The sequence below is a fragment of the Anoplopoma fimbria genome, chromosome 9 (genome assembly GCF_027596085.1).
Source record: "Anoplopoma fimbria isolate UVic2021 breed Golden Eagle Sablefish chromosome 9, Afim_UVic_2022, whole genome shotgun sequence".
NCBI classification, from domain to species: domain Eukaryota; kingdom Metazoa; phylum Chordata; class Actinopteri; order Perciformes; family Anoplopomatidae; genus Anoplopoma; species Anoplopoma fimbria.
Genome location: NC_072457.1, coordinates 23647539 through 23671527, shown reverse-complemented (window position 1 = coordinate 23671527; position 23989 = coordinate 23647539). Strand labels below are relative to the sequence as shown.

At 39.8% G+C, this 23989-nt stretch overlaps 1 protein-coding gene across 1 annotated transcript; it reads right to left on the bottom strand.

Moving 5' to 3' along the window:
• Positions 1–3343: 3343 nt before the first annotated feature.
• Positions 3344–22217, bottom strand: cygb2 (cytoglobin 2). Its single transcript, XM_054604403.1, has 3 exons — positions 21652–22217; positions 10053–10284; positions 3344–7531 (listed from the first exon to the last, which is right to left on the bottom strand). Exons 1-3 carry the CDS (start codon positions 21843–21845, stop codon positions 7367–7369), a joined length of 591 nt encoding a protein of 196 aa, XP_054460378.1. The 5' UTR covers positions 21846–22217; the 3' UTR covers positions 3344–7366.
• Positions 22218–23989: the final 1772 nt, after the last annotated feature.

Sequence of the window (23989 nt, the reverse complement as noted above, 5' to 3'; positions counted from 1 at the left end):
CGAGCTCATGCCGCCTAATTGGAATTTACTTCAGGCCCCCTCTCCAGCTTTGTGTTGATGGAGAGCTGCACGGACTCACCGATGCCTAAAAGTGAGGGGGATTAAGTGTCACAGAGCGGTTATTTGTGTTGAACCGCGCGTGCTGGCTGGCTTAGCCGTGCTCTGGGCTTGTGGGACTGACAGATTTAAGGGATTTATAGGCGCACATTTACAAACATTTTGAACAGTTACCTCCTCGGCCCCTACCTTTTAGGAGTTGTATTCAAATTGTTCAACATATGGACAATGAATGCTAGAAGAGACCTTTTATTAAATTCTGCAAAGTTCCATCCTGTGGGCATATATTTTTAGACTGAAATATCTCGACAGCTATTGGATGGAAGTGCAGTTTATCCCAATATCAGCTGGAACATCTTTGGTGATCCTCAGTTTTCATCTTGCAAAATTTTATTTTATCCAATACTTCGCTTTATAACTTTAATACCTGCAAAACTAATGACATTCCCATCAGCCTCAGTGGTACTTTGTGTTTAGTGCTAACTAACAAGTATTAGCATGCTAACATGCTAAACAAAGATGGTGAAAATGGTTAGCATTATACCTGCTTCACATTAGCAAGTTAGCAAGCTGATGTTGGTGTTCAGCTCAAAGCAGGCCTGTACATAAATACAGCATCAAAGTACCAGTAGTTTATATTAATATACCTTGTATACTCGTACAGATGATTAGATTACTCTTACTTAGGGGACCTCATATGGGAAATCATAATGTTGAGACACCCACAGAGTCGGTTACACACCTATGTAGGTGGACACTGCTGTACAAGCCCTGAACCAAACCAGCCTTTGCTGCCATGCAATTTATTTGTTGACATACAGAATGCATTTAAAATAAACGACACTCGTAGGTTTGTGACATATTATAAGCATGCAACATTTAGTTTATTCTTAACATTGGAAAAAGCAGTCTGACAAAATTGTTTAACTCAAAGTCCATCTCCAAGAAGCTTTTTAGAGCTTTTAAGTATGTATATTTTGTCTTCTTCTTCCGAGAGGATGGAGTCCATCTCCATGACAACTGGGCAAACTCCATCCACTAAGGAGGGAGTTGCTTGATGTTCCTTCACCTCCTTTAAGGGTCTTAAAAGCTGCATTACCTGTTTTTGGGAGCACTTCCAGCACAGTGGAAGAAGCTATAAACAGAACATTCATCTCATGCTGTAAATACAAGCTAGCAACAAGTTGCCTATTTACACATCCAGCAGATTCATAGCAACATTAGCATCAATTTGAAATTGTGTTTCTGCCAATAAAATACATATATGTCCAATATTTACTAGCCAGTGGCTAACTCTAGCTAGTCTCCTAGGCAGGTAATGCAGGCTACAGTGGGTTTATTAGACCTTTGTATTGGACTGGATACAAAGGTAATGAGAGTGGTGGGACTGAACCAAACAGTAGTGTGATGAAGAGAAAACAATGTGCTAGACTCACAATTAAAAGATAAATGTTTCTAAAAGCTTAAGTATCTGAAGTCAGAAAATATGTAAATATATTTTCTGTTGACATTTTTTTGCTTCTGAGTAATGCTTCCTGTCCTGCTCCTCAAAGTTAACCAATTATTAGCCTCTATGTGTTCTCAAAGAGCAAAGTAGAGTTTGTCCAGGTGTGTTGACACATTTTCCCAGAGCGCTGGCAACATGGGCTATGTTGCCAGCGCTCTGGGAAAATGTGTCGCCATGGTGACAAGTCAGTGTCCTGTGGACCACACTGTACAGTTATCTGTACTGACTCTTTTTTCAGACTCTTGCGGTTTTTAGCTGCATTATTCCTTTTAGTCGAGCCAGGGAACCAGACAATAAACGTTATATCCTAACTATCCTTTTAGCTCATCCTTTAAGTACATTTTTAACCAAACCATCACACAGTAACCCAGTGTGAAAGATACTTAAAATAAAATACTCTGAAATACAGTGTTCATGAAATCCTTTAGGAAAATAAAAGTATTTAAAAAATCCCCTTTATTCAGAAAGCAGATATAACAGAGCTGTCTTTGATGATAAGATGTACTCTTTGAATAAATTACTGTATGGATTTGAAAAATGACTGTCTGCCTCCCTGCATGAACCTCCCGCTGGAGCCTGAGATAGAGTCTCGCCTGGAGCGTCAAGCAGCGAACGGGAAACCATTAATCATTGATTAGGAACATTTACATCTCATTCCATTTAATTATCTCTTGTTCCTGAAACGGTGGGACTGCCAAGCAGAGTGTCTGCCACTGACTACCTGCCGGCAGCAGATATGAGCTGCGTGGGGTTATCTGGGTCAGGTTCACCTTTGGCTGAGGAGATTTTAAAAAACAGAACAGGAATAGACTGCAAAGACTGAAACAAAAACATGCTAATCAAAATCATTTAAACAAAAAGAAAACATAGAAAAATGATCCATTCTCCTTAGTTTCTGCTGCCAGAGTCCTCACTAACAACAGCGAAGTGGACCACGTCACACCAGTTCTCAGATTTTTGCACCGGCTCCAAGTGTGTCAAAGAACTGCTTCTTAAAATACAACTGGTTTATAAATCACTGAATGGTTTAGGGCCAAAATACCTCTTTGATATGCTGCTATGTTATGAACCATCAAGACTTCCCAAGGAGAAGCAGCATTCATTTAACTGAGCACCAAATATCTGCAGCGCTCTCAGTTCTTTTAGATTCAGTCTTAAAAGTAACGCTTTAGATTACAGCCCACAACAAACAGCATAACATTTTTTCCCAATTTAAGGTGTCATCTTCTGTAGTAACTGAGGTTAGTAGATTGGTACCTGTTAGTTAGTAAATGCCTCCAGTGTAAATTATTATTATGTTGTTTCCAGGTTATTTCCCTCTTATTTCCTAACTTTACATCTTCTGCTGCACCTTCATGTCCTATCAGTATGTAGTGTACTGTTAAAAAAAACGACATTGTATACTGGGAAGAATTACTGCGTACTTTACGGGCCATAAACCTAAACGTTTCTGTTTGCAAATGCCTTCTATTACTTCTTTGTGGTTTTCTCTTGTGCACTCTAATTTGTTATTCTTCTGTTTAATTCTATTTGAGCTTATTCTTATCTTCTGTTTTTGTAACTTGTGTGCTCATCATTTCACCAGTAATATTTCTAAACCATTTCAGCCCGAATGTTGACATAAGCATATTGGGTGACATGTTGGTTGTATGCAGTGAAAACTTGCATAACAAGAAGCTCAATCTTGTTCATCTATCTACGTATCAGAGCAGAATATGTTCTTTAAAAAAATAACTCAGTCAGAGACAAATTTACAAGTATATTTTATTGACGGTCATGATTCATTTTCACCAGGTCTGCAGAGGTACAAGTCTGTGGTTGGCTGTGCAAACATGCTCAAAACAATACAAAGCCACTGCACTCGCTCCCACCAACAACGCAGTACACAATGACATATTCATATAGAGTATTCAAATACATAGAATCCTTCTCATAGATATATTTAGAAAAATATAAAGTCCTAACTTTTCAACTGATGGACAGAAACATTGCACAACAAAAACCACATAGTTCCACATATGCTGTGATGCCCTTATTTGAGAATGAACGTGTGAAATAAATTAATGAGCCAAGTTTGTCTAATTTTCATCCTTAGATGATTGAAAACATATATTGGAATAAGTGCGGCTGTAGTACACTTGGCATGCGAGGACATGCCCAACTCACCCATTTAATGCAAGATCGTGTGTGTGTGTGTGTGTGTGTGTGTTTGTGTGGAAAAGTAATAAAGAAAGAGAGTGTGATTGGGATGTGTCTGCACATAATTGAACTTGTGTGTGTTTATGGTGTGCTGCATACAGACAAAGAGGGAAACGAAACGTGCAGCTTAGCGAGAACAACAGTTCATCTCCGTCATGTGTGTTTGCAGACGTTTTTCACACCACACAGTGTTTAATAAACAAGATGTCAGGGGAACAGAAATAGTCCTGAACCCTCGAGCTGCTTGAGGTCTGACCTCAGAGGGACGCTGACGTCAGAAGAAAAGGCAAAGAATGGGACTGGTGTGTGTTTTGAAACGGATCATTTACGGCCGACAACAGCTTTACTGCCTCCTGAGCTATTTGAGTCAAAGTAGAAATAGCGTACTTTGAGGTTTGTTTGACTCCTGTGTGTATTTTTATCCATTTATTGGCTTGCGACTCTCCAGTTGAACTGGGAAAGGAACTCGTTTAATGAGAGCTCTAAGTAAACTTGTTTTTAATGTAAGCGGGTTAGTTTTTACAGATACTGAAGCCAAGCTGGGGTTGCAATTATTGTTTTAATCCTGTTATCATTATGACAAGTTCAATTATCTTGTTAGCTCAGGATTTTTCCTAGAATATTAATTATCTCCTTATTTCTAGGAAACAAAACTCTAATATCATGATGACAATAAACTATGCTTTCCAAACACAGATGTGATGAAAATCAGTGGTAAAGAACAAGATGGAGAGAATTTTGAAAGGGGAGTAAAGAAAAACATATCCCTCCGATCCAAAATATGAAGTATTTCTTTGCCCTTGAGATTACTGTCATTACAGCAGGAGATAATTGGGGTTTTGTGTGGCAGTTTGGGTTTAATTGCATTTTTTTCCTTTGCATGACAGAGACTAATCAGAACCATGCAGTTCTTGATAGATCATAAAATTGCATTCCAAAGGGAAGCATGGTAGGAAAAGTTTGGAAACCACTGGTCTAAGACGATGCATAATGTGTAATTAATACTTTCAGGAAGTCACTTTAAACATTATGTCAATGTTTTGGAGTGAATGAATTTATAAAGAATTTATTATGAATGGCGTGGTGGATTGTTGCGTTTAAGACCATCTGTCCAGTCATAATTGTTTTTTGGTCTCAGCGACGTGGCTCTAACAGAGGCAATGGGAAGTTACAGTAGATGAATGACCAAATGAGGAGGAGAGGAGACTCATTACTTCCTCATTATTGCCAGATGCCGATGCTAAGGGGGGTCAGATGGGAGATACAGGACGTGCAAACCCAAGATTGGATCAAATATCCATCCTAAACGGATTTACCGTGTATGTTTGGGAATTGACCAGAGAGCGACTCGCAGATGGGGACAGCTAGCAGGAGTCTGATTACTGAAGTGCCGGTGACAAGAGGATGAGGTTATGTTAGGTAAAGATAGTTAACTTTTGACAGTATGCAGCAGGTTTGAGGAGCGGCGGATAACTGAATATGACGTCTGCATGTGAGTTTAGAGAGAAACTGTGAGGCTTCCAACTCTCCCCTTTTCAAATATGGAGAAAGCATCCGTCATGTTAGAGCAAAGGCAGTACAATTCGCTCAATGCATTCCATGTATTTGGATATCATTTCTTGTGTTATATGGTTCAGAGATCCAAGGAAACGGAGTGATTGCACTTCTTAAGCTGGCATGTTTTCCATAGACCTCAAGAGTGACTTTCTAAAGCCCTTAATGGAGCCTTTAATGCCTCACGTCTCTCTGATGGGGTTTTGAAGAGGTAAACCAACCGACAGTCCTGTAAATATTAGAACAGGGGAGGTCTCATAGCATGCCTGTGTGTGAGTGTGTACATGTGCGGTTGCTGATTGTGTCCACCTGCTGATTTTTTTTTCCATCGCAATGTTTGCGTAACGAAAGTGATAAAAGTGGCAAGAAGAAACTTAAAGCATCGTTGCTAGTCCGAGACTTTTAGCCAAAGAAAACAGCCCTCTCTAACACGTCAGCAGACCGACTTGTCAATGAGTCGTAAACGAAGGCAGAAGAGTATGCACACTTGCCCACTGTACACTTATACAAACAACAGCCGGGTAAAGTTAAACAAGACATTAAGAGCACACAATGCATCAATAGAGATAGAGAAAGGGGCACGGATCCCCTAAAACATGAGGATATACTGTAGTAGGACACAAAGATCATCTATTAACAGTCAGCAGCTCCATGGTCCCATAGCTGGGGCTTCAACAGCTAACAGCCCCCCTCTCAGAGCTTTAACATCACTTCCTGTCTAAAACACTTCTTCATCTCTTTTTCATAATATCATGAGGTGTAGTCATATGTGCGGCTTTGCCTGTCTGACCGCAGGTTTCCACAAAGAGTAACTCCGTAAAGTAAGAATCTGCGACGTTTTCGTATAAATAAATGTTTGCCATCCCCAGATGACCGTTCACTAAAACCCTACCCTGAACAGCGTTAGCCTATCTGTAACGACACACGAGCTTTGGATTCCTCCACATGCTAAAGCGGTGCGTATGAAGCTGTGGTTATATACAGGATGGTATTCACGAGTTTGGAGGGTGCTGTTTCTTTTTTTTTTTTTTCTTTTTTTTTTTAAAACAAAAACACAACACCAAAAGTTTAAAGAGTGCAGTATATTTAATTGGGTGTTAAGCTGAAATTGTTCGCATTGTCCGGCTAACTAGCTTATTACATATAACCTACCTCAGCGCTTTTTCATTTCCCTTAGATAACTGTACTATAATACAGTATTTTTATTCACATTTTTCTATGATCATATTGTACCATAATGATAGAACTACTGTATATAGCTATGCCACAATAACAATACTCCTCCTTTGTTCCATGTGTTGTACATGGTCCATGTGTTTCATGGTGAGGATGTCATGCTTTTACTTGTGATGTTGCTTCAGCCTTTTAGCATAATATGACGTAGATGTTATGTAGCCGGATCAACCAATGAGTTGGTTGGAAATGGCAATATCAAATAAATGACTTCGCTAACATTAATAAGCAGCGATAGCTGATAAAAACAGTTGTTGTTACAGGTGTTGAGCTGAAAATAGGAAGCCTGCCACTGTCAGAAATCAAGGAGCTATTGGTTCAAAACTGTGAGTGTTGAATTTGACACCACAACATTTCACATTGTATATGTGACTAGTTTGGAAAGTTTGACAGGCCTAGCAACTGTAACTAAGGGGGCCAGGCTAAGTGAAGGGTCATTTCATGATGTGTGTTGTAATTTGGCAGCAACAGTCGTTTTTTTTTTTTTAATGCAAGGTAGAAGAACTGGATAGTTAGCATTAGCAGTGATAGCCTCCATGGCTAAAAACACACAGACCAAAGTACCACTTACACTGGCTAAAACCTCATTAGAAGGAAAGTAAATTGTCGTCTGGCTACATTGTTTGGTGTCCAAGTGATCTCTGGGAAGTGTCATGTAGAAACACCACAGCAATAAAGGCTTAGCACCCAAAATGTCACCAAAATGAAGTACAGAGTAGCACGGATTACCACGTTAATCTCATCCATGTTTGTGAAGCCATCCTCACAGAACTGCTTGCAATTGAAACTCCTTTACCCCCTCTTCTTCCAAACTCTTCACACCGCCGAGCTAGAGACCTGGAGCCAGCCCACGTCTGTGTAGGCCCCTGTCACATGCCAGTACACCGCCCCCATCAGTTTGGTCCACACCATCTGCACCTCTGTCGGGAAGAACTCTGGGAAATCTTCCGCCAACACCTCCAGCAACACACCACTCAGGATCTGGGAGGAAAGAGGGTGAAAAAAGAAACTTGATTAACATGGGGGGTAAAGGAGAAAGAGATCTATCAAGATAATGGCAGGTGGAAGAAAAGAGAGTAATGTAAAGTGAAAGCAGAGCAGTGGAAATAAGGAATCCAATTCGCTCTCACAGAAAAGTGGGCGAGGCGAGAATTGAAAATGATAACAGGAAAGCATAGGAGCAGTGGGTGGACAGCAATACAAAGGGAAAGAACATGACAAAGTAGAGAGAAAGTACAACACAGGTAGGGAGTGAAAAGGTAGGAAAGGAAAGCAATAATAAAGAGTTTTATTTAAATGTAGTAGATGAGCGGTGGTTGGACAGAGCCCCCTCAATTCTCACCGTGGCAATTAAACTGTTACACACTAAGAAAGATTAAACAGTAGTGGTATGGTGTCGAAATGTCCCCCGATATGACCACCTGCTAGAGAGGTGAGACTAAACTAAACCATCTCCATAGCAACTGAGCAACTCCATGCAGGAAGGAAGGCCATTAGATGTGGTAGAAACCCCCGGAAACAATGGCGCCTTTAAGTAGGACTTTGACTAAGAATTTTTTGGGCAAAATTGTTTATCCAAGAAATTTATTTTAAAGCTCAATAAATTGCATGTTCAGCTGGTGCAGTCTTTTTCGGTCTATATAATCCAGTATATATATTTATTGAAAATTATATAAAACCCAAAAGTTCAAACATGTTAGGAGCTTCAACCAGCAAAAAAGTTTGGCATATTGAGTTATAAGCACTTAAAATGATTAATTAATCAGAAAAAAATAATCTCAATAATGATGATGTGCTGTTTCACACAACAAGTTCACCACCGTCATGATCGCCACAAAAATATAAAATGAAGAGTTTCCCATGTACATAAGAGGTTACCGGTACAGGGAATACACAGTGGGACTAATCAATTTAATGATATATTCACAAAGTGATCAATTAAAGCTTAAAAGGCATTCCAAAGGCAATCGGAAGCAGTGGAGGGATGCTTAAATGGCGGTAATGTGTCCTCTTCACAGCTGCATTGATGAACCAACTGCAGTCGACATTCAAAAGACTTGAAGGGAGGAAGCATATGCTTCCCCTCTTGAATAAGATAAAGAGGGAAGCATATTTAATAACCAGGGTTGCACACTGACGACAATTATTGTGATTCTGTCTTCTCTTTCCTTCTCGGACAATCAGCACCTACTGCTCTGGCAGTAAAATAACTTTTAGCTGTTAACTTAGATATTTAGAGCATTAATATAACAGCAAACAACTATTTGCTATGTAAAGATATAGTGGAGTAATGTCTACCTGAACAGAGAATGAAGTCACTCCTTCTCTGTTGTTATCAGAAGTTCTCCTTGTTTTGTTGACATGCCTTTTAGTGCATTTTAGTGCATGTGATCATGCCCCACTTGCTGCACGCCACTGTGCACTGTGGTCATGTGGCTGTTACAGCTGATAAATACGTCCTAACCAATGGCATCCTCATGGAAGTGTAGAGCCCACCCATTGGCCTCCCCCTCAGGTTAACAGGCAGTCATAGTCGAGAAATTGTGAACTGCTTTCTTACTATTTGTATAGCACTCTGTATCACTAGGTTGATACGTTGTTCTTTGTAGTTCTTCTATAAATTAACATAACATAAAATACTGTACACTTGTGATCGCCTCTTACATTTGTGTGTTTTTTTTTTTTTTTTTTTACATTGAGTTGTAATTCATATTTATGTTTTATTCATATACTTAAAGAGTTCATTTAAATGTTGTGTCTGCTGACCTCCAGTCAGTGGTTTGACTTCTCACTGTGCTGCAGTGATGAAGAAGTTTACTCCGGAGTGAGTCGGTACACTGTGACATCACTGTTGCTGTGGTTACAGCTGTTACAGAGCACACTATTGACCTCACCCGGTAGGAAGCTAGGGGTGAAATATGTTGTCTATACACTCTTTCTGTCATGTCTTAAAACTTCTTAACGATTTGATGCATTTCCGCACACAGGAGGAAACAAGCTGCATTTGAGAGATAAAAAAACACAGATCAGAGCAAAACAGGAACAGGATTTTTTTGGCCTTAGTCAATTTAAATAGGCAGGAGGATACTCTGTGGTATTAGGTTGGTAAAAAGAACATTTCTAAATGGCTCTCATAGGATGCTTTGATAATTCAAGGGGCTGCTGAAGCAAGAAAACACTTTCACTGTGCGGCTTAACCAGACAATTATTTTTCAAGACATTTATTTTGTTGCATCGGCACACGAATCAAGTGGCCCAATTTATAAAGCGATACATCTCCTAGCAGTTTGACAATACCTGTGGCAGTGTACTTTGTGTAATTGTTGAAGGCTATTCTTTGAAATATCAATTAACCTCGATCAAAGTAAACAGAATGTGGCAGGCTGACACTAAAGAGGTCAAGTTATATACTTTATCATAAGGTAACAATCCTCCTAATCACAGATTAATAATGTACAAACCATCTAATAGTATCAGACAATGAATTATTCCTTGAAGTCACCTTGAAGTACATGGGCTCCACCTTGTGTTTGATAGCATGAGCCTTTCCCACCAGAGCCAACACTGCCGACACCTTCTCTGGGTCATGGAGGTTCTCCACCACAGTATTGATGGCATTCATCACCCTGCAGGCATGGTGTCGAAGTTGGCTGCTTCGCTCCATCTCATCTGGGTCATCCATGTCCTGGAATTGGCTGAAGTATTGTTTGGCCGATGGAAAGTTGACAAAGAACCTAAGAAGGCAAAGACATTTCAAATAAATTTAGACCAAAAAAAAAAAAAGTCATGATAGCAGCATAACTCTGAAGATGGCAATGTAAGTTATTCACTCCACCACTTTGATCCAGGCTGATGTAATTTAAACTACGGCTGTCCTCGACCTTAAAATCAAATCAAATCTGGGATTTGAAGAATTGTGACTCCACTACTATTAGCTAGTCTATAAATTGATTTAATCCACAGATTTGTAGAACTGAGTTTATCCACAAGGAACACTTTAAATATTGTGTTTACCAGAGATGTGCTTATAAATACCCTGGAGATAAGTTCAGCATGTTTTCCATGTCCCAAAATACACCTCACATCTTATTCACAGTTTTTTCCTCATCAAAAAACCTGGTGCACTTTACTAAAAATGATGTTGTAGAAACAGATTGCCTGCTCTAATAATCAAGGTGATGAAGGTGTCAGTCAACTCCCATGTCTGCTATACTTGAACAGACCACCCTATGTTATAACTCTCCCAGCCGTTTGTCATAAGATTATAAATACATTCTTATTATGGAAGCAATACATGTTATTATAAGTTTTCTGTAAACACCACCTGTTAGGTAGGAGGAGAGACTGTTGAGCAGGAAAGCCGTACAGGAGTGAGGACAGTTGGTTTGGATAAAACAAAATATGGCGTGCCTTCCCTTAATGTTTGGCTGCGAAATATTTCAGTTTGTGGTCCCCAGAGGATTAATCCTAATAACATAAATCCTCTGACTTTTCCTCTAGCGCCACCATGAGGTTGACATTTGTGGTGGGAGTAAAATATTTCGGCAAGTATAAGATGGATCGCCATTATATTTTGTACAGATATTCATGTTACCCTCTGGATGAATAGTCACAACGTTTTTCTGACTTCTCATCTAGTGCCAACATCAGGTCAAAATTGTATTATCTGACTGTTTTTGGGGTTGAGCAGGGAATCTGAACTGTAGCATTGGAGCCCGCTCTCACCAATTTGTGTATGAATGACATAATTTGTATGTCAATTTGCGTGCAATAAGCATTTCTTGCTTTTTCCATGTCATTTGTACGTCATTAGTCTGGAATGACTGCAATGTAAACAAATCTGCGTGAATATGTTACGCTCTGAACAAGTGAAGTAGTATAAAATGTGAGAGAGACCATTAGGGTAGATGGGTCAAACATAATATTGTTTTTTAAGTACGGTTAGTAATGTTAGTGAAGCAATTTCCTGTTACATTGTTTCCGTATGTATTTTTCTTCTTTGTACCTGACTTACTACGCCCAATCTTGATGTTTTCCCTAGACCTAACTAAGTGGTTTTGTTGCACAAACCTTAATGTGGCTGAAACTGGGGTTTTGTTGCCGAAAGATAACTGCAACCGTTTCACAGGAACAACATGCCGTTAAGTGTCACGCAAATAGTGGCGTAAATGCCAATCCTGCCTATGAGTTTGACGCTTATACCTGAACTAAGGCAACCAAAGTAAACACTCCTTCTAATGATGCCATATCCTTCCACAAACATAACATAATTAAAATTATAGTTTCGTTTTTTATATATTCTCTACTGTTTTGTTTGCGTTTTTCTTTGCTGGTTTGCATTGAAGAAAGGTTCGGGAAAATGAGAGGAGCAATTAGAAATGAGCAGAGGGAAAATGCTCCTGCTGTGTATAATCTTCTGTTTTTGGTATTGTATTTTTGAAAGAGCTTTCCAATCTAATAACACAATAGATACATCCTGAATACCAATTGGAGAGGGAGTGAAGCATGAGGACCACAAGCACTTTACACAAACAGGAAAATTGCTTAAAACTGTTGTTACTATTCATTCTGAACTGTTGTTGGCAATAAGGCTTTGACATCTATTCAGCTTAACTGGGACAAATCCCATCAGAAGCCCATAATAAAGCCAGGGGATATCTATGATAATGAGAACCATGCATGCATCACAACATTTGACCAAAGCATGTGGGAACTCATGCTTGAAAAATAGGAATTTACCCAAGAAACAAATGGCTCGAGGCTAGAAAGGCACTCTCTCTCCAATTTCAAAACATGTCCCTCAGTCAGTCCGCAAACGATACAACCGAGGACTTTTCATGCACATTCAAATCTATATATTGTTATTTCCTTCATCAGTTAGTAGTTTTTTGTTTAGTATGATTAACTAACACACACATACGCAAACACGCTCTTTTTCATGTCTGTAAAGTGTGTAATCAACCTCTGCACCATCACTGTGACAGGAAGTGCTTGGCAGAATCTTTCAGCAGCAGTTCAAATGAGGCCCTGTTAATTGAGATTGAGTGTAATTGGATGCAGGTGTTCTCAAGATTGGTGTTTAATTTTGTCTGGTGCTGTTTATAACAGTGGATCAGCCTTTAATCAAACCATGCTTTAATCAGTGAGACATGAAACAAGGTCCGACCTAGAAAGTATACCGCACTGACTTTTTGGTAAAAGGGAATCAAGTGCTTATTTCAGACATGCGACCGACATTTAAAAAATTGCCACCATATTTACATGACAAGGTGTATGTTTGAACGGGGTTAAATGACATGATGGTTTAGGTCGTTCTTTGTCGTTAACAATATGTTTGCCACTGTTTCTTTTGCATTCCATCGAGTATTAACAAGACTAGGGTATATATATTTTTTAAAAACGAGATATTTGAGAGGAGACCGTCCCCCTGCGCTGGGGGGAGCAAACAGTTGCAGCTAAACAATTCAGAACAATGCAGGGTTAACTTCGAACAGGTTCAACTAAGTTAAACTTTTGCTGCTGCTCAATGCAAGATCATCTAGCAAGGCGATGCGTTGGCCAAACACATAAACAGCAGCTTGGTTTGGTTTGCAACGTGAACGTCAAATTTCTACTTTTCACATTGCAATTGCCCAGAGGAAAGAGAAAATAGTCTCTGCCATTTTAACTTTTGTTGTAAAATAGTTGTCTGTGAGTAGCCTATTATAACCCGCTGTGCAATGACTTGTTGACTGATAAGCCTTTAACACATTAATCTCTTACTCCAACTGGACTTCATGGCTTATTTCTCATAGTATCACCAGTGCAATACCTTAAACACCTACCAACTACAGCCCCTTTGGTTCAAATGCTCCTTTCTGTCTGAAACCCCGTGAGCCATGCTAGCAGCTCTTTCAGACTGTACTAAGGCACAGCCATGCTTTGAGCTAAAAGCTATCAGCAGTACGCTAGCATGCTTACAATGACAATGCTAACATGCTGATGTTTAGCAGGTGCAATGTCTACTATGTTCACTGTATAAGTTAAGCGTGTTAGCATGTTAATATCCGCTAATTAGCAAACAAGCCATACACAGAGTACAGCTGAGGCTGATGGGATTGTCATTTGTTTTGCAGGTCAGAGTCCAAAGCATTGGACAAATTTTAAACTGGTGATCGTGCTAGATGAAAAATCATAGGATCACCAATGTCATTAGGATTCATCACCTGTGGACCACGAATATCTGTCCCTAATTTAATCCATCCAACATTGGCGAGAAATTTCAGTCTGGACCAAAGTGACGAACTAACCGACAAACAGACTGGCATTGCCATCCCTACAGCCTAACTACTAGTCTGGTTTAAAGTGAACTCTAGTTTAATTTGGTTATGAGAAAATAAAATCAGTAAATATCAAATACAAGTGGTACTATAACTACCACGTCTGACTGCGCTGAGCTGTTGTCTAACAGAGCAAAAGCATGAACGAATTGTGATGTTGGAGAAAATTAAACTTATCTCTGATGTGTCTATTTTTTAGGTCTGCCGTGTGTGTTCAACAAGAGTTATTTTAGGTCCAGATGTAGTAAATTCCATTCTTAAACCACCCTGGTGGATGTAAGAGGAGAGATAAACAAAGAAAATGTAAATTGTCTGGTGGGATTCTTGTTAGGAGGATTTGTTTTGATTCAGCAGCTTGACAGTTTTCCTCACAGAGAGACTGTGAGCTCACAGCAGCTCAGTTTGCCAAAGCAATCAGAAAGTTTCCACAAGCTTAGCTAAAGGCATATGGGAGAAAGTATTGTCAGTTTTCACTGACAACAATGCAAAGTATCATTTCTAATGGAGAGCTCTACAAATTTACAGACATACAGACAAACACTGACTGAAAAACAGATGGATCTATGTGTAAACACACACACATACACACACACACACTTCTGCTCTGACCCACTTTAAATCTTGTCAGTGCTCCAGCTGACTAGAATTGCGAGTACAGTTACTTCCCAGTTGGAGTTTGGCCCTCGGCAGCTGCGCTACACTACAGTACATCCACATCCCCCAGATCCTATGTCATGCTAGACCTACAAAGGCTCCGCTTGCCTGTAGCACTCCTAGCTTGGCTCTTCCAGCTGTCACGATACCTACACCCTCTTTTCCTCGGTGACGGGAATAATACAGACGTTCTAGAAGCTCTTGTTCTGCTCAGACAGAGTTAACTGCAGCGCTTTAAGAATCAGAGTGCTGCTCTGATGTTTTCTTTGAAGACTAAAAAAGTTCCTTTTTTTGTGCCTGTCTTCTTGTGTTTGTTTAATCCCCTGTAGAATAATATTCAACAGGCGCAGGACTTTTTTTTGATCCAAAAGCCCCTGTCTCACTTTAAAGCAGATCCCATGACCCACAGAATTTCAGACTTTAATGGCTTACCAATATTTTAGGAAGTATGTTTTCTTAAAAGAAGCCAATTTAAAGGATCACACTGACTCATTTGGGGTGTGGTTCCTGGAAGATCGTGTCCCTCATGATTGACATCCAACACAGGACGAAGTGGACCCTTTATGTCGTGATGTGGAAAGTAATGATGTTGAGGTTGGAGTGATGGGTGAGTAGAATGTCAGACTTTAATGCAGGAGACCAGAGACATGAATTAACCCATTTTGAAACAGTGTCATTATTACAGTTTGTCCACCAAAAAGCACTGGCAAGTTGATTAATATATACTGTAAAATTCTCCACTCATGTATCCTGTTCGAAAAAAAAAATGAATTGAACTAAGGAATTCGTATCGAGATTGTTTAATTATGTAATGCGTTATGTAATGTAAAGATTTATTTTTTTCTTCCAAATATCAACACTAGCAGTTGCCACAAAAATCCAGTATAAGAGGGACTGTAGTTTTAATTAACAATAACCAATGCCTCACCCTCAGCATACCATAACCATACTAAATATTTTATTTCATATGAGGCCATCTCATCATATATTAACACTCACATAATATCAGAAACCACATTTTAACCGCCTCAAATTCATCTATTCTATAGATATGGAACTGCAAGTTCTCATTTCATTTTCAAACTTAATTGACAATGCTTACCTATGCCTTAATATTGTGAGAAAAAACAGTATTAAGACGATGTAATGTAAAACATCAGCATATGGATACAGCTGTTAGATGCAGTAATAGATGTGAAAGCACTCATCACATGCTGAGTACCAATGGGCCAAACATCCTGCAATAGCATGATGGGTGGTGTGCAGGTTATTTTCTTAATGGAGGGATACATGATGGGAATATATGGGGGTCCAGAGTGACTACCTGATCCTGATTATGTTTCAGAACGGTAAAACTGCATGTCTCTAGACGCATGGTGAGAAACATTTTGTCCCTGTGGGAGAAGAGTGCCGGTGTTTAGTACTTTGCAGAGCTCTGAACACATTCTTGCACCTGTCTCTGCATTTAAATTAAGTCATCAAAGCCAAAGCAGCACCATTAGTGAGGCTTCTTAATCACTCTTTGATTGGCCTAGAAGGGTTTTTATAATTCTTTGGATTACAGTGAACAACCTTGAGCCTCACTGACGGATCTTCAAGGACGCTTTTTCACAAGGCAAACTCTGTGACTCCATGCTGCCGGCTTAATTATTGACAAATTAAAAAGAAAACTACACAAGGTCCTGATTTTAGTACACCTATAGTCAAATGTCTCAGCAACTATTGCTATGAAATTTCGTACAGACATTCTTGTTCCCGAGACAATAAATCATTATGACTTTGGTGATCCCCTGAGTTTACCTCCTGAGCCACCGGCAGGTTGACCTTTTTTCTGTTTTAACTACTGGGCGTTATTGTCATCAAATTTGTTTCAGATATTCGTGGTTCCCAGAGGATGACTTATGATAACTCTTTATCTAGCGCCATTGGGTTAAAATTTGAACTTGTCAAATCATTTGTACAATATCTGAATTGAAGCTTTGTTAGGTTAAGTTCTTAAAGGTTCATCAATCAATGCTAAACTTTGCTAACTTTGTAACTGCAAGAAGTAATCCAGCCATAAATACGGCAGCAACGTTATTATTTGTACCATAGACACTGACAGTCTTTGGTTTCTACACATACATTTAGACACCGAGTTTTGTCTGATCTCTGTACAAATATAAGGTACTGCCGTAGAGCTCTGGTTAGCCACAGACAATATGCTTTCATCGTTTCTGATTCAAAAATGTCCGTTTGTCAGGAGAGAGGATGACAGGAAGATAATCTCAACGCTGATAGGCAGCATCATGCAAGTTTGGAGAGAATACATACAAACAAATATTATTATTATTAAAGATAATAATTTTCAATCTAATTTATATTAATTAAAATAAAAAACTAATTCGCAGTGAAATTTGCACTTTCAGCCCATTTGAGGTAATAGTTCAATTTGGATGAACTCTTGGCCTATGAACCTGGCAGAAAACCAGAGCAATGTGCGTAGTTATGGTACGTGCCGGCGCTCTCTCTGATGGAAATAATGGCCTTACCTGTAAGCGTCAGTGATGACTAACAGATACCACTAAGCACTTACAGTAAACCAATTCTTTTTGTGTGTCCATACAGCATGAAATACCTTAAAATGTCGTATGATTTGAATTCAGAATTCTCTTCTGCTTGGTGAAAATGTGCATGAATCCTTCCATCAGCACTGTCACTGTAACAGTACCATTTGAGTCAAAGTATGCAGGGTTTGATTTTCCTCACAAAGCTGCCATATGCACTGTTCTGCAGACGCCCGCGGAGCTCTCACTCCTGATGCAATTGCATTTGTACGCATTGGTGGGATCAACTGAGGCTATTGTCACTGTCTATTCTCTCCATGCATCAAGGCACATAGATTGACATGAAAATGCAAATCCGAGATCACACGTTGTGCACTGATCTCAACAATGAGATCTCAACCGTGCAAGACTGTGACCGACTGTCCGCCTCAGGTTATGTTAGGTAACTGACAAACTGCCAGCCAACTGTTGATAATTACACACTTTGTGCAGCACGGAGACCATTGGTAGAACAGAACATTATTCTGCAACAAATTGAGATTTAGCATTTTAGTCTTTTATCAAGGAAAGACTCACTGGTACGTGAAGCAATAACATTACAGCTTTACTGTTTTATATTTGTAATGTGCTATGTGTATATATATACAGTATAAACAGTATATAAATATAAATTGAATATATTTGGGTTTTGGACAAAAGCATTAGGAAGCCGTCATGTTGGACTCTGATGATGATTTTTTGTTTTGTTATTAGTACCACAATACAAACAGTTGGCAATGAGGAAATTCTTAAAGGACTATTAACACTCTGGGAAATACACTTTGAGTAGAGTTGGATGAGAAGATACCACCCTCATGTTTGTAAATATGAAGCTACAGCCAGCAGCCAGTAAGCTTAGCTTAGCTTAGCATAAAGACTGGAATCAGTGAGGAGCAGCTAGCCTGGCTCTGTCCAACTGTAATCAAATCCACCTACTGGCACCTCTAAAGCTACCATAACTTTCTGGAGTATTGTCTTCACCTTGAAGTTGCCAGGCAACCGGAGAGAGTCCAGGAAGTTACTGCTCCAAGTCACTTTTAACAATTTTTTTTTACGGATAAAAGAAAGGACATACAACGTGCCAAGTAGTGAGTTTAAAGGATTGTGTTACCTTTTGAGAGAGCCAGGCTAGCTGTTTCCAGTTTTATTCTAAACGACGCAAACTGGCTGTGGCGTCATATTTACTATGCTGAAATGAGGGTGGTATCAATCTTGTCGTCTAAATCTCAACAAGAAAGCGAATAAGCAAGTTTCCTAAAATGTGTCACTATTCATTTCACAAGTTTTTTTATTATTAGAAAGCTCTGGGCAAAAATAAGTGATTAATCATAAATTCGAAAAAATGCAACTGACAAAGCTGATAACTGTTCCTGTTATTTGTGAATGGTGCTAACCATGATTAAATCCATAATGGAAATAGTCATTAGTTGTAGCTCTAGATGGGCGTATTCTGTCATTGTCTGTCTGTCTTGCACCCTTTTAACACAAATATGTTGCGCCTTGGCTACGAGAAGCTCTAAGTTGTCAATTTTCACCAGAGTGAGCAAGAAGTTCCGGGTAAAGAAATGTGCTTGGCAGGTTTGTCATAATTGATATTGATGGTTATCACAACCAGCTGAACTTTGACAGGAAGACAAATGTCATCTTTTTATTAGGGGAGCAAAAAATGTCAAAATAGGGAATAAAAAGATTTATAAAACAGAAAGACAGAGTGACAGAGGAGAAGGCAGATAGTGTGACATGGAGGGAGATATCAAGTGCCAAAGCTTGATACTGTCATCCACAGATAAGAGCACACACACATACACACACATGTATATTTAAACTGAAGATGCTCTCTGCCTCTTCCACTCTACCTCAGGGATTCTCGTCACCCCAAACCGAAAATCAGTTTGTCTCACCCACATCAGTCTCCTTGGCTACGACTCGCTGTCCATTTTAACAAGCCCTTAAGGGTTTTCTTAGTGTAACACTGAGACAGTTTAGCGGGGGACATTAAAATGAATCCAGTCCTTCTGCTTTGATATATATAAGTAAAAAAAATCATGAAAAGAAGCAGGAAAAACACAGTCAAGCCGTGTTGCATCCACTTGGTCTGCAACACTTTGCAGTGAAGCTTTGCACAGAATTACTGCCTGTTGAAGATTAGGCTCTTGGAGAAAAATGTTAGATTTTATTTTTGTGGATAAGTTTTGACAACTTAAGAAGACAGTAGTGATGGTGAGCAAAAGCCCTGTGAGTAATGTAAGAACAAGGTGCTTCGAGTACATTGAAAGATGAAAGTTTATGAGGCATAAACTGTCTTTTATACATGAATTTGAAATAAATGTAAAAGAACGAGGCACATATTCAACGTCTCATAAAATCTTAGAGTCGTTGGGTGTCGTGTGATACTGTTGTGTGAGGAGAAGCGCTCTATGGAGTATTTCTTCAGCATCTTAATGAGAGAGGATTGCAATGTTCCTTCTTTCCCTTCATTTGTCACAGCTCGGTTATTGGTGAGAGGTGGATGGAAGAGTGCAGTGAATGGTTTATGTGTGTGTGTTTGTGTGTGTGTTCACTGTTATCACTGGGGTTCCTTCGTAATGTGTCAGTATCTGTTGATGCCGACCCATCTCAATGGTGTGTGTGCTTCTGTATGCTTAATAATTGTCATGTTTCCTGTCATTGAAAAAAAAAATCTACCTCAAAACGTGGCGAACAATCACTGGGACAACTGGAATTTAGATAACATTAGACTGAAAATATGTGTTTCACTGCCCTCTGTGGGTTAAAGTCTGTTACAACTGTAACCACGTCCACAGTGATGTCACAGTGTACCGGCCCACCCAGGAGTGCGCTATTTCCTCACTGCAGCAGGGTGAGGAGTTAAACCACTAAAGGTCAGCAAAAACCAAGATTTTTTATTTTATAATGGGCTCTCTGATACACAACAAAAACAGTTTTACTGAGTAGTAAATCATCACCCTGGGATAATTGATCACAGCAGGGATGAACTTAAAGGAATAAACTGGTCGTGTATGAGTATTATGTGTCTATTGAAAGTTGAAAATATTATGCTATGGTTACAGATGGTTGAGATTAGGTGAGAGTTTGGTGTGGTAAACATGGTGGACAAAAATCTAAGAGGAACTTCATAATTGCCATTATCGTAAGTAAGGACTATGCATAAGCATAATGCATGCCTTGTAAGGATCATGGATGGATACCATTTTCCAAGATGGCACCTCATTCATGCCAATGAAAGCTGCTCATACAGCTCAAATGTTTTTTCAGGTTTCTCCATGCAGCCAGGTGGTTTTTGGGCAAACAGAGTTTAGGCATTAAGCCCTGGTTTGGCTGAGCCAGCTGACTTCCTGCTTGAATAACACAAAAATAATTTAAACTCTAAACTTCTTAATTTGTATTGGACGTAATGGGTCCAATTCAAACAGGTTGGCTGTTTGTGACAGCAATGCGTTTCGTAATGATAGTATATAGGAAAAGTCATTTTGGGCCATTGAGGGCAGTTCTGACCGTGGCCACTGTGGTTAAAACGCCACACAGCCTGGCACTGTTCAACAGGGGCTTAGAGGGGATTTGCAGAAAAAAGACCTGTCTAAGGAGGTGTACTCTGTGCTCTTGTAGTCTTGACAACCCCGTCGCAAACATGCCCACACGACCCTAAATCTCTCTGACTTCAACCTATGCCAGATTTCAGCAGATTCCCTTTACACATTCAAAATAAGATGTTATAATTTTGGGGCAAAACGTCACCTGTTTCAACTTCTAAACAAGGATCAGGTGGAAATTGGGACAAAACATGAAAGACCGCTAACAGTGATTTCTGATGATAAAAATACGGCTAAATATTCTAAAAGGCAGTATAAAAAAACACTGAAATGTATTCATAAAGTCATCAAATGTATTAATTTGATGTGTGACAGCTATTCAATTACATTTTCTAGTCTGGAGATTTTCTCCCTAGATCCTATACTGTTTATATCTATACTTTTGACACACTTTTCAAATGTGCCTTTAACAGTATACAAGGTAATTCTAATTTACATCAACATAGATGTGCAGCCCTTATCATAACAAATCAAGTGAGCCTTTAATGTTACAGCAGATAAAAAAAAGTCCCAAAAAGGCTTTCTCCGTTTTTATAGGTTACATTTCAATTTTCATTTTTTGTGACTTTGTTCTCACTGTCTTTATGTGTTTGATGCAAATACAAACCGAGTTTAAAAGAACCCAAACAACAGAGGACACATGAGAAGAGGGATGTCATTACTTTACCTTCCAGCCACTAATTATTAAGGATGCACTACATGGCAAATTAATCTCAGAGAATGTATAGATGCTTGCAGGATCCACTGTGAGAATTAAGCATCAACATCCAAAGAGAGCAACAGATAGAAAAACACACCAAGCATCTTAAACTGCTAAAGAATATATTCAATGAGCAGTTGCTGGAAAGTTTACACACACTGAGACAAATCTTGGGAGTCTTTCAAAAATGATAAATAAAATCATTATCTTTCGTTTTCTTGCAGAAGCTCACCTTATGAGCACGGACACCCCCACGTCCTCGCAGTTCTTGTAGACGTGCCCCCACGTGTCCTGGATGATCTCCCTCTCTGCGTCGGACAGCGGCTCGGCGCGCTCCGGACGGTCCTCCTGCTCCACCTCCCCGCTCCGCACTCCCAGCAGCTGCGGAGGTGGCGAGGGCGGCGGCGGTGACTCCCTGCGAGACATCCTCCTGCGGCGCAGCAGCCCGGAGGCTCCCAGCAGCGCCCGGGGAGGTAGGGAGCGAGGGAGGGGGAGGGAGATGGAGAGCTGTGACCCCACGGCGGGAGCTGGGAGAGGGGGTTTGGGATGAGAAGAGGAGCGGAGAGGAGGAAGAATAGAGGAGGAGGAGGGGGGAGAAGGAGAAGAGAGGTGGCAGGCAGTGCTCAGAGCCGAAAAAAGAAAAGGGAAGATGAAGCTCCGGATCCCCCCACTGCCACCCTCCAAACTCTCCCTCTCTTGTCCTCCCTCCAACTGAAAAGTTATTTCCTTCACGGGTTTGCTCTCTTTCTCCTCACTCCCCACTTCTCCTCTCCCCACCTCTCTCTCTCTCTCTTTCTCCCCTCTTGTCCCCAGTGAGGGAGATGCTTGTCAGAGATGCTGCTGCTGTTCTCCCGTCACTTCTAGTCTCCCTCTCTCTGATTCTCTGGCTCTGGTGGAGGAGATGAGGCGTTCGGAGGCTGTGGTGTGTGTGTTGTGAGGACCTGATGGAATGACAGAGGGGTGGGGAGGAAAACAGAGAGAGAGTGACAGAGAGGGGTGGAGAAACCTAGAGATAAAGAGAGAGAGAGAGAGAAAGCACCAAGGGTCTCTGTCAACACCCCTCCAACACACACAAATACACATATTGTCTCTTTGCACATCAAGTGAGTACGAATATATTTGTCTATTTAACTGTATGTTTTAAAAAACAAGTAGCAACATCACAATATATGTATAAAACACGTATTATTGAGATACATTCCCTCTGCAATATACATCGAATTTGATGTAAAAATTCGCCTTTATGCTGATGATACTGTTTTCTGTGTTGCTGAACAGACGTTTCAGCTGCCCTGGATATTTGCACGCACGCAACAAGTTGTGCATAATAATTATAATTATAAACAACTGACAGATGTTATGTACTATTCTGTAGTTAAATCTTGCGTGGAGATAATATATAGCACCGCAGCATAGTGGCTTTAAAGCAATTTCAGTCAGCATCACTGCAACAACAGACCATACACTAAGCACAAAGCAGTACTAACAAATTCAAACTTGTTTTATCTTTTATGAACGCAAATTCATTGCAGGATAATTTGTGGTGTACATTTGAAGCCTCATTAACAGCCTGTTACAAACTATACCAGGGTACCAATAAAAAAATAGTTGGCATTGTCCTTAATAAAATAATAAAATTTCGAACCACAAGTTTTTAGATATAATGAATCATCCAATTAATGCTTATTTTGTCCAATTAGTCAACAAAGCCACTGTAATTAAATGTACACTTAGTTACATCATGCGTCTTGGCCCGATTGAATAACTATCCAATCGGATAGTGTAAATGCATCCAAGAAGCATTCAAGACAAACTTAAATCTGAACCTCCTCCGGAGGTTGGCAACTATTTCTGTCTGCCATTTGGTGCTGAGCAGGTTAAGTAGGTTTCAGTAAAAGTGAACCAGAACAGTAAAGTTTTGGGCCAGAACATAAAAATAATAAGCGGAAAAATGCTACAATGCTCTGTAAAGGTGAGGGGAACTGCAGACAAGATGCCCTTATTAACTTTGAATTAGTACCTTCTGATAAAATGCAATACAATTGATGACATTCTCTAAATCTAGAGAAATAGATGGCAAAAATTTGCATTTCTCTACAATCGAAAGAGTCAGAGTCTTTATATTATATATCTGGCAAGATAAAAATTCTGAATTTTAATATCATGTTGGTAAACTGTGACTGTGACAGATGTTTGGCATATTGAGAAGCAATGGAAGCAGCTTCCCTCTGACCTGTAAAAATACATTTTTTGCACCAGTTTTCCTCTCAGTTCTGGATTAAGTCAAATATCGACATGCTGCTGCCTCCCCCTGAGGTCCCTACATTTCTTCTACCACGCTGCCTTCTGGTTCATTACTCGTGATAATAACGCTCACCACTGCTTTGATATGATAAAGTTGGTCGCCCCCCGTCTGAGCGGTGTAATAACCACTGGTTCTGATACACAGGGTTGGAAAATTGCCATCTTGTATCACATCTTTGGGGCTCTGGCACTCCATATTTAACACGCACCAGTGACTGGTTTAATGCTCCAGGAGCCCTGAGAGCTGGAGACCAGACTGAATTTGC

What these genes read in the sequence shown, in the direction of transcription:
- cygb2 (XM_054604403.1), bottom strand. Translation starts at nt 21,845, where the DNA reads ATGTCTCGCAGGGAGTCACCGCCGCCGCCCTCGCCACCTCCGCAGCTG. An exon ending in GGGGTGTCCGTGCTCATAAG is followed by an intron (nt 10,285 to 21,651) that starts GTGAGCTTCTGC and finishes TTGCCTTCTTAG; the next exon opens with GTTCTTTGTCAACTTTCCAT. An exon ending in TGGAGCCCATGTACTTCAAG is followed by an intron (nt 7,532 to 10,052) that starts GTGACTTCAAGG and finishes CTTTCCTCCCAG; the next exon opens with ATCCTGAGTGGTGTGTTGCT.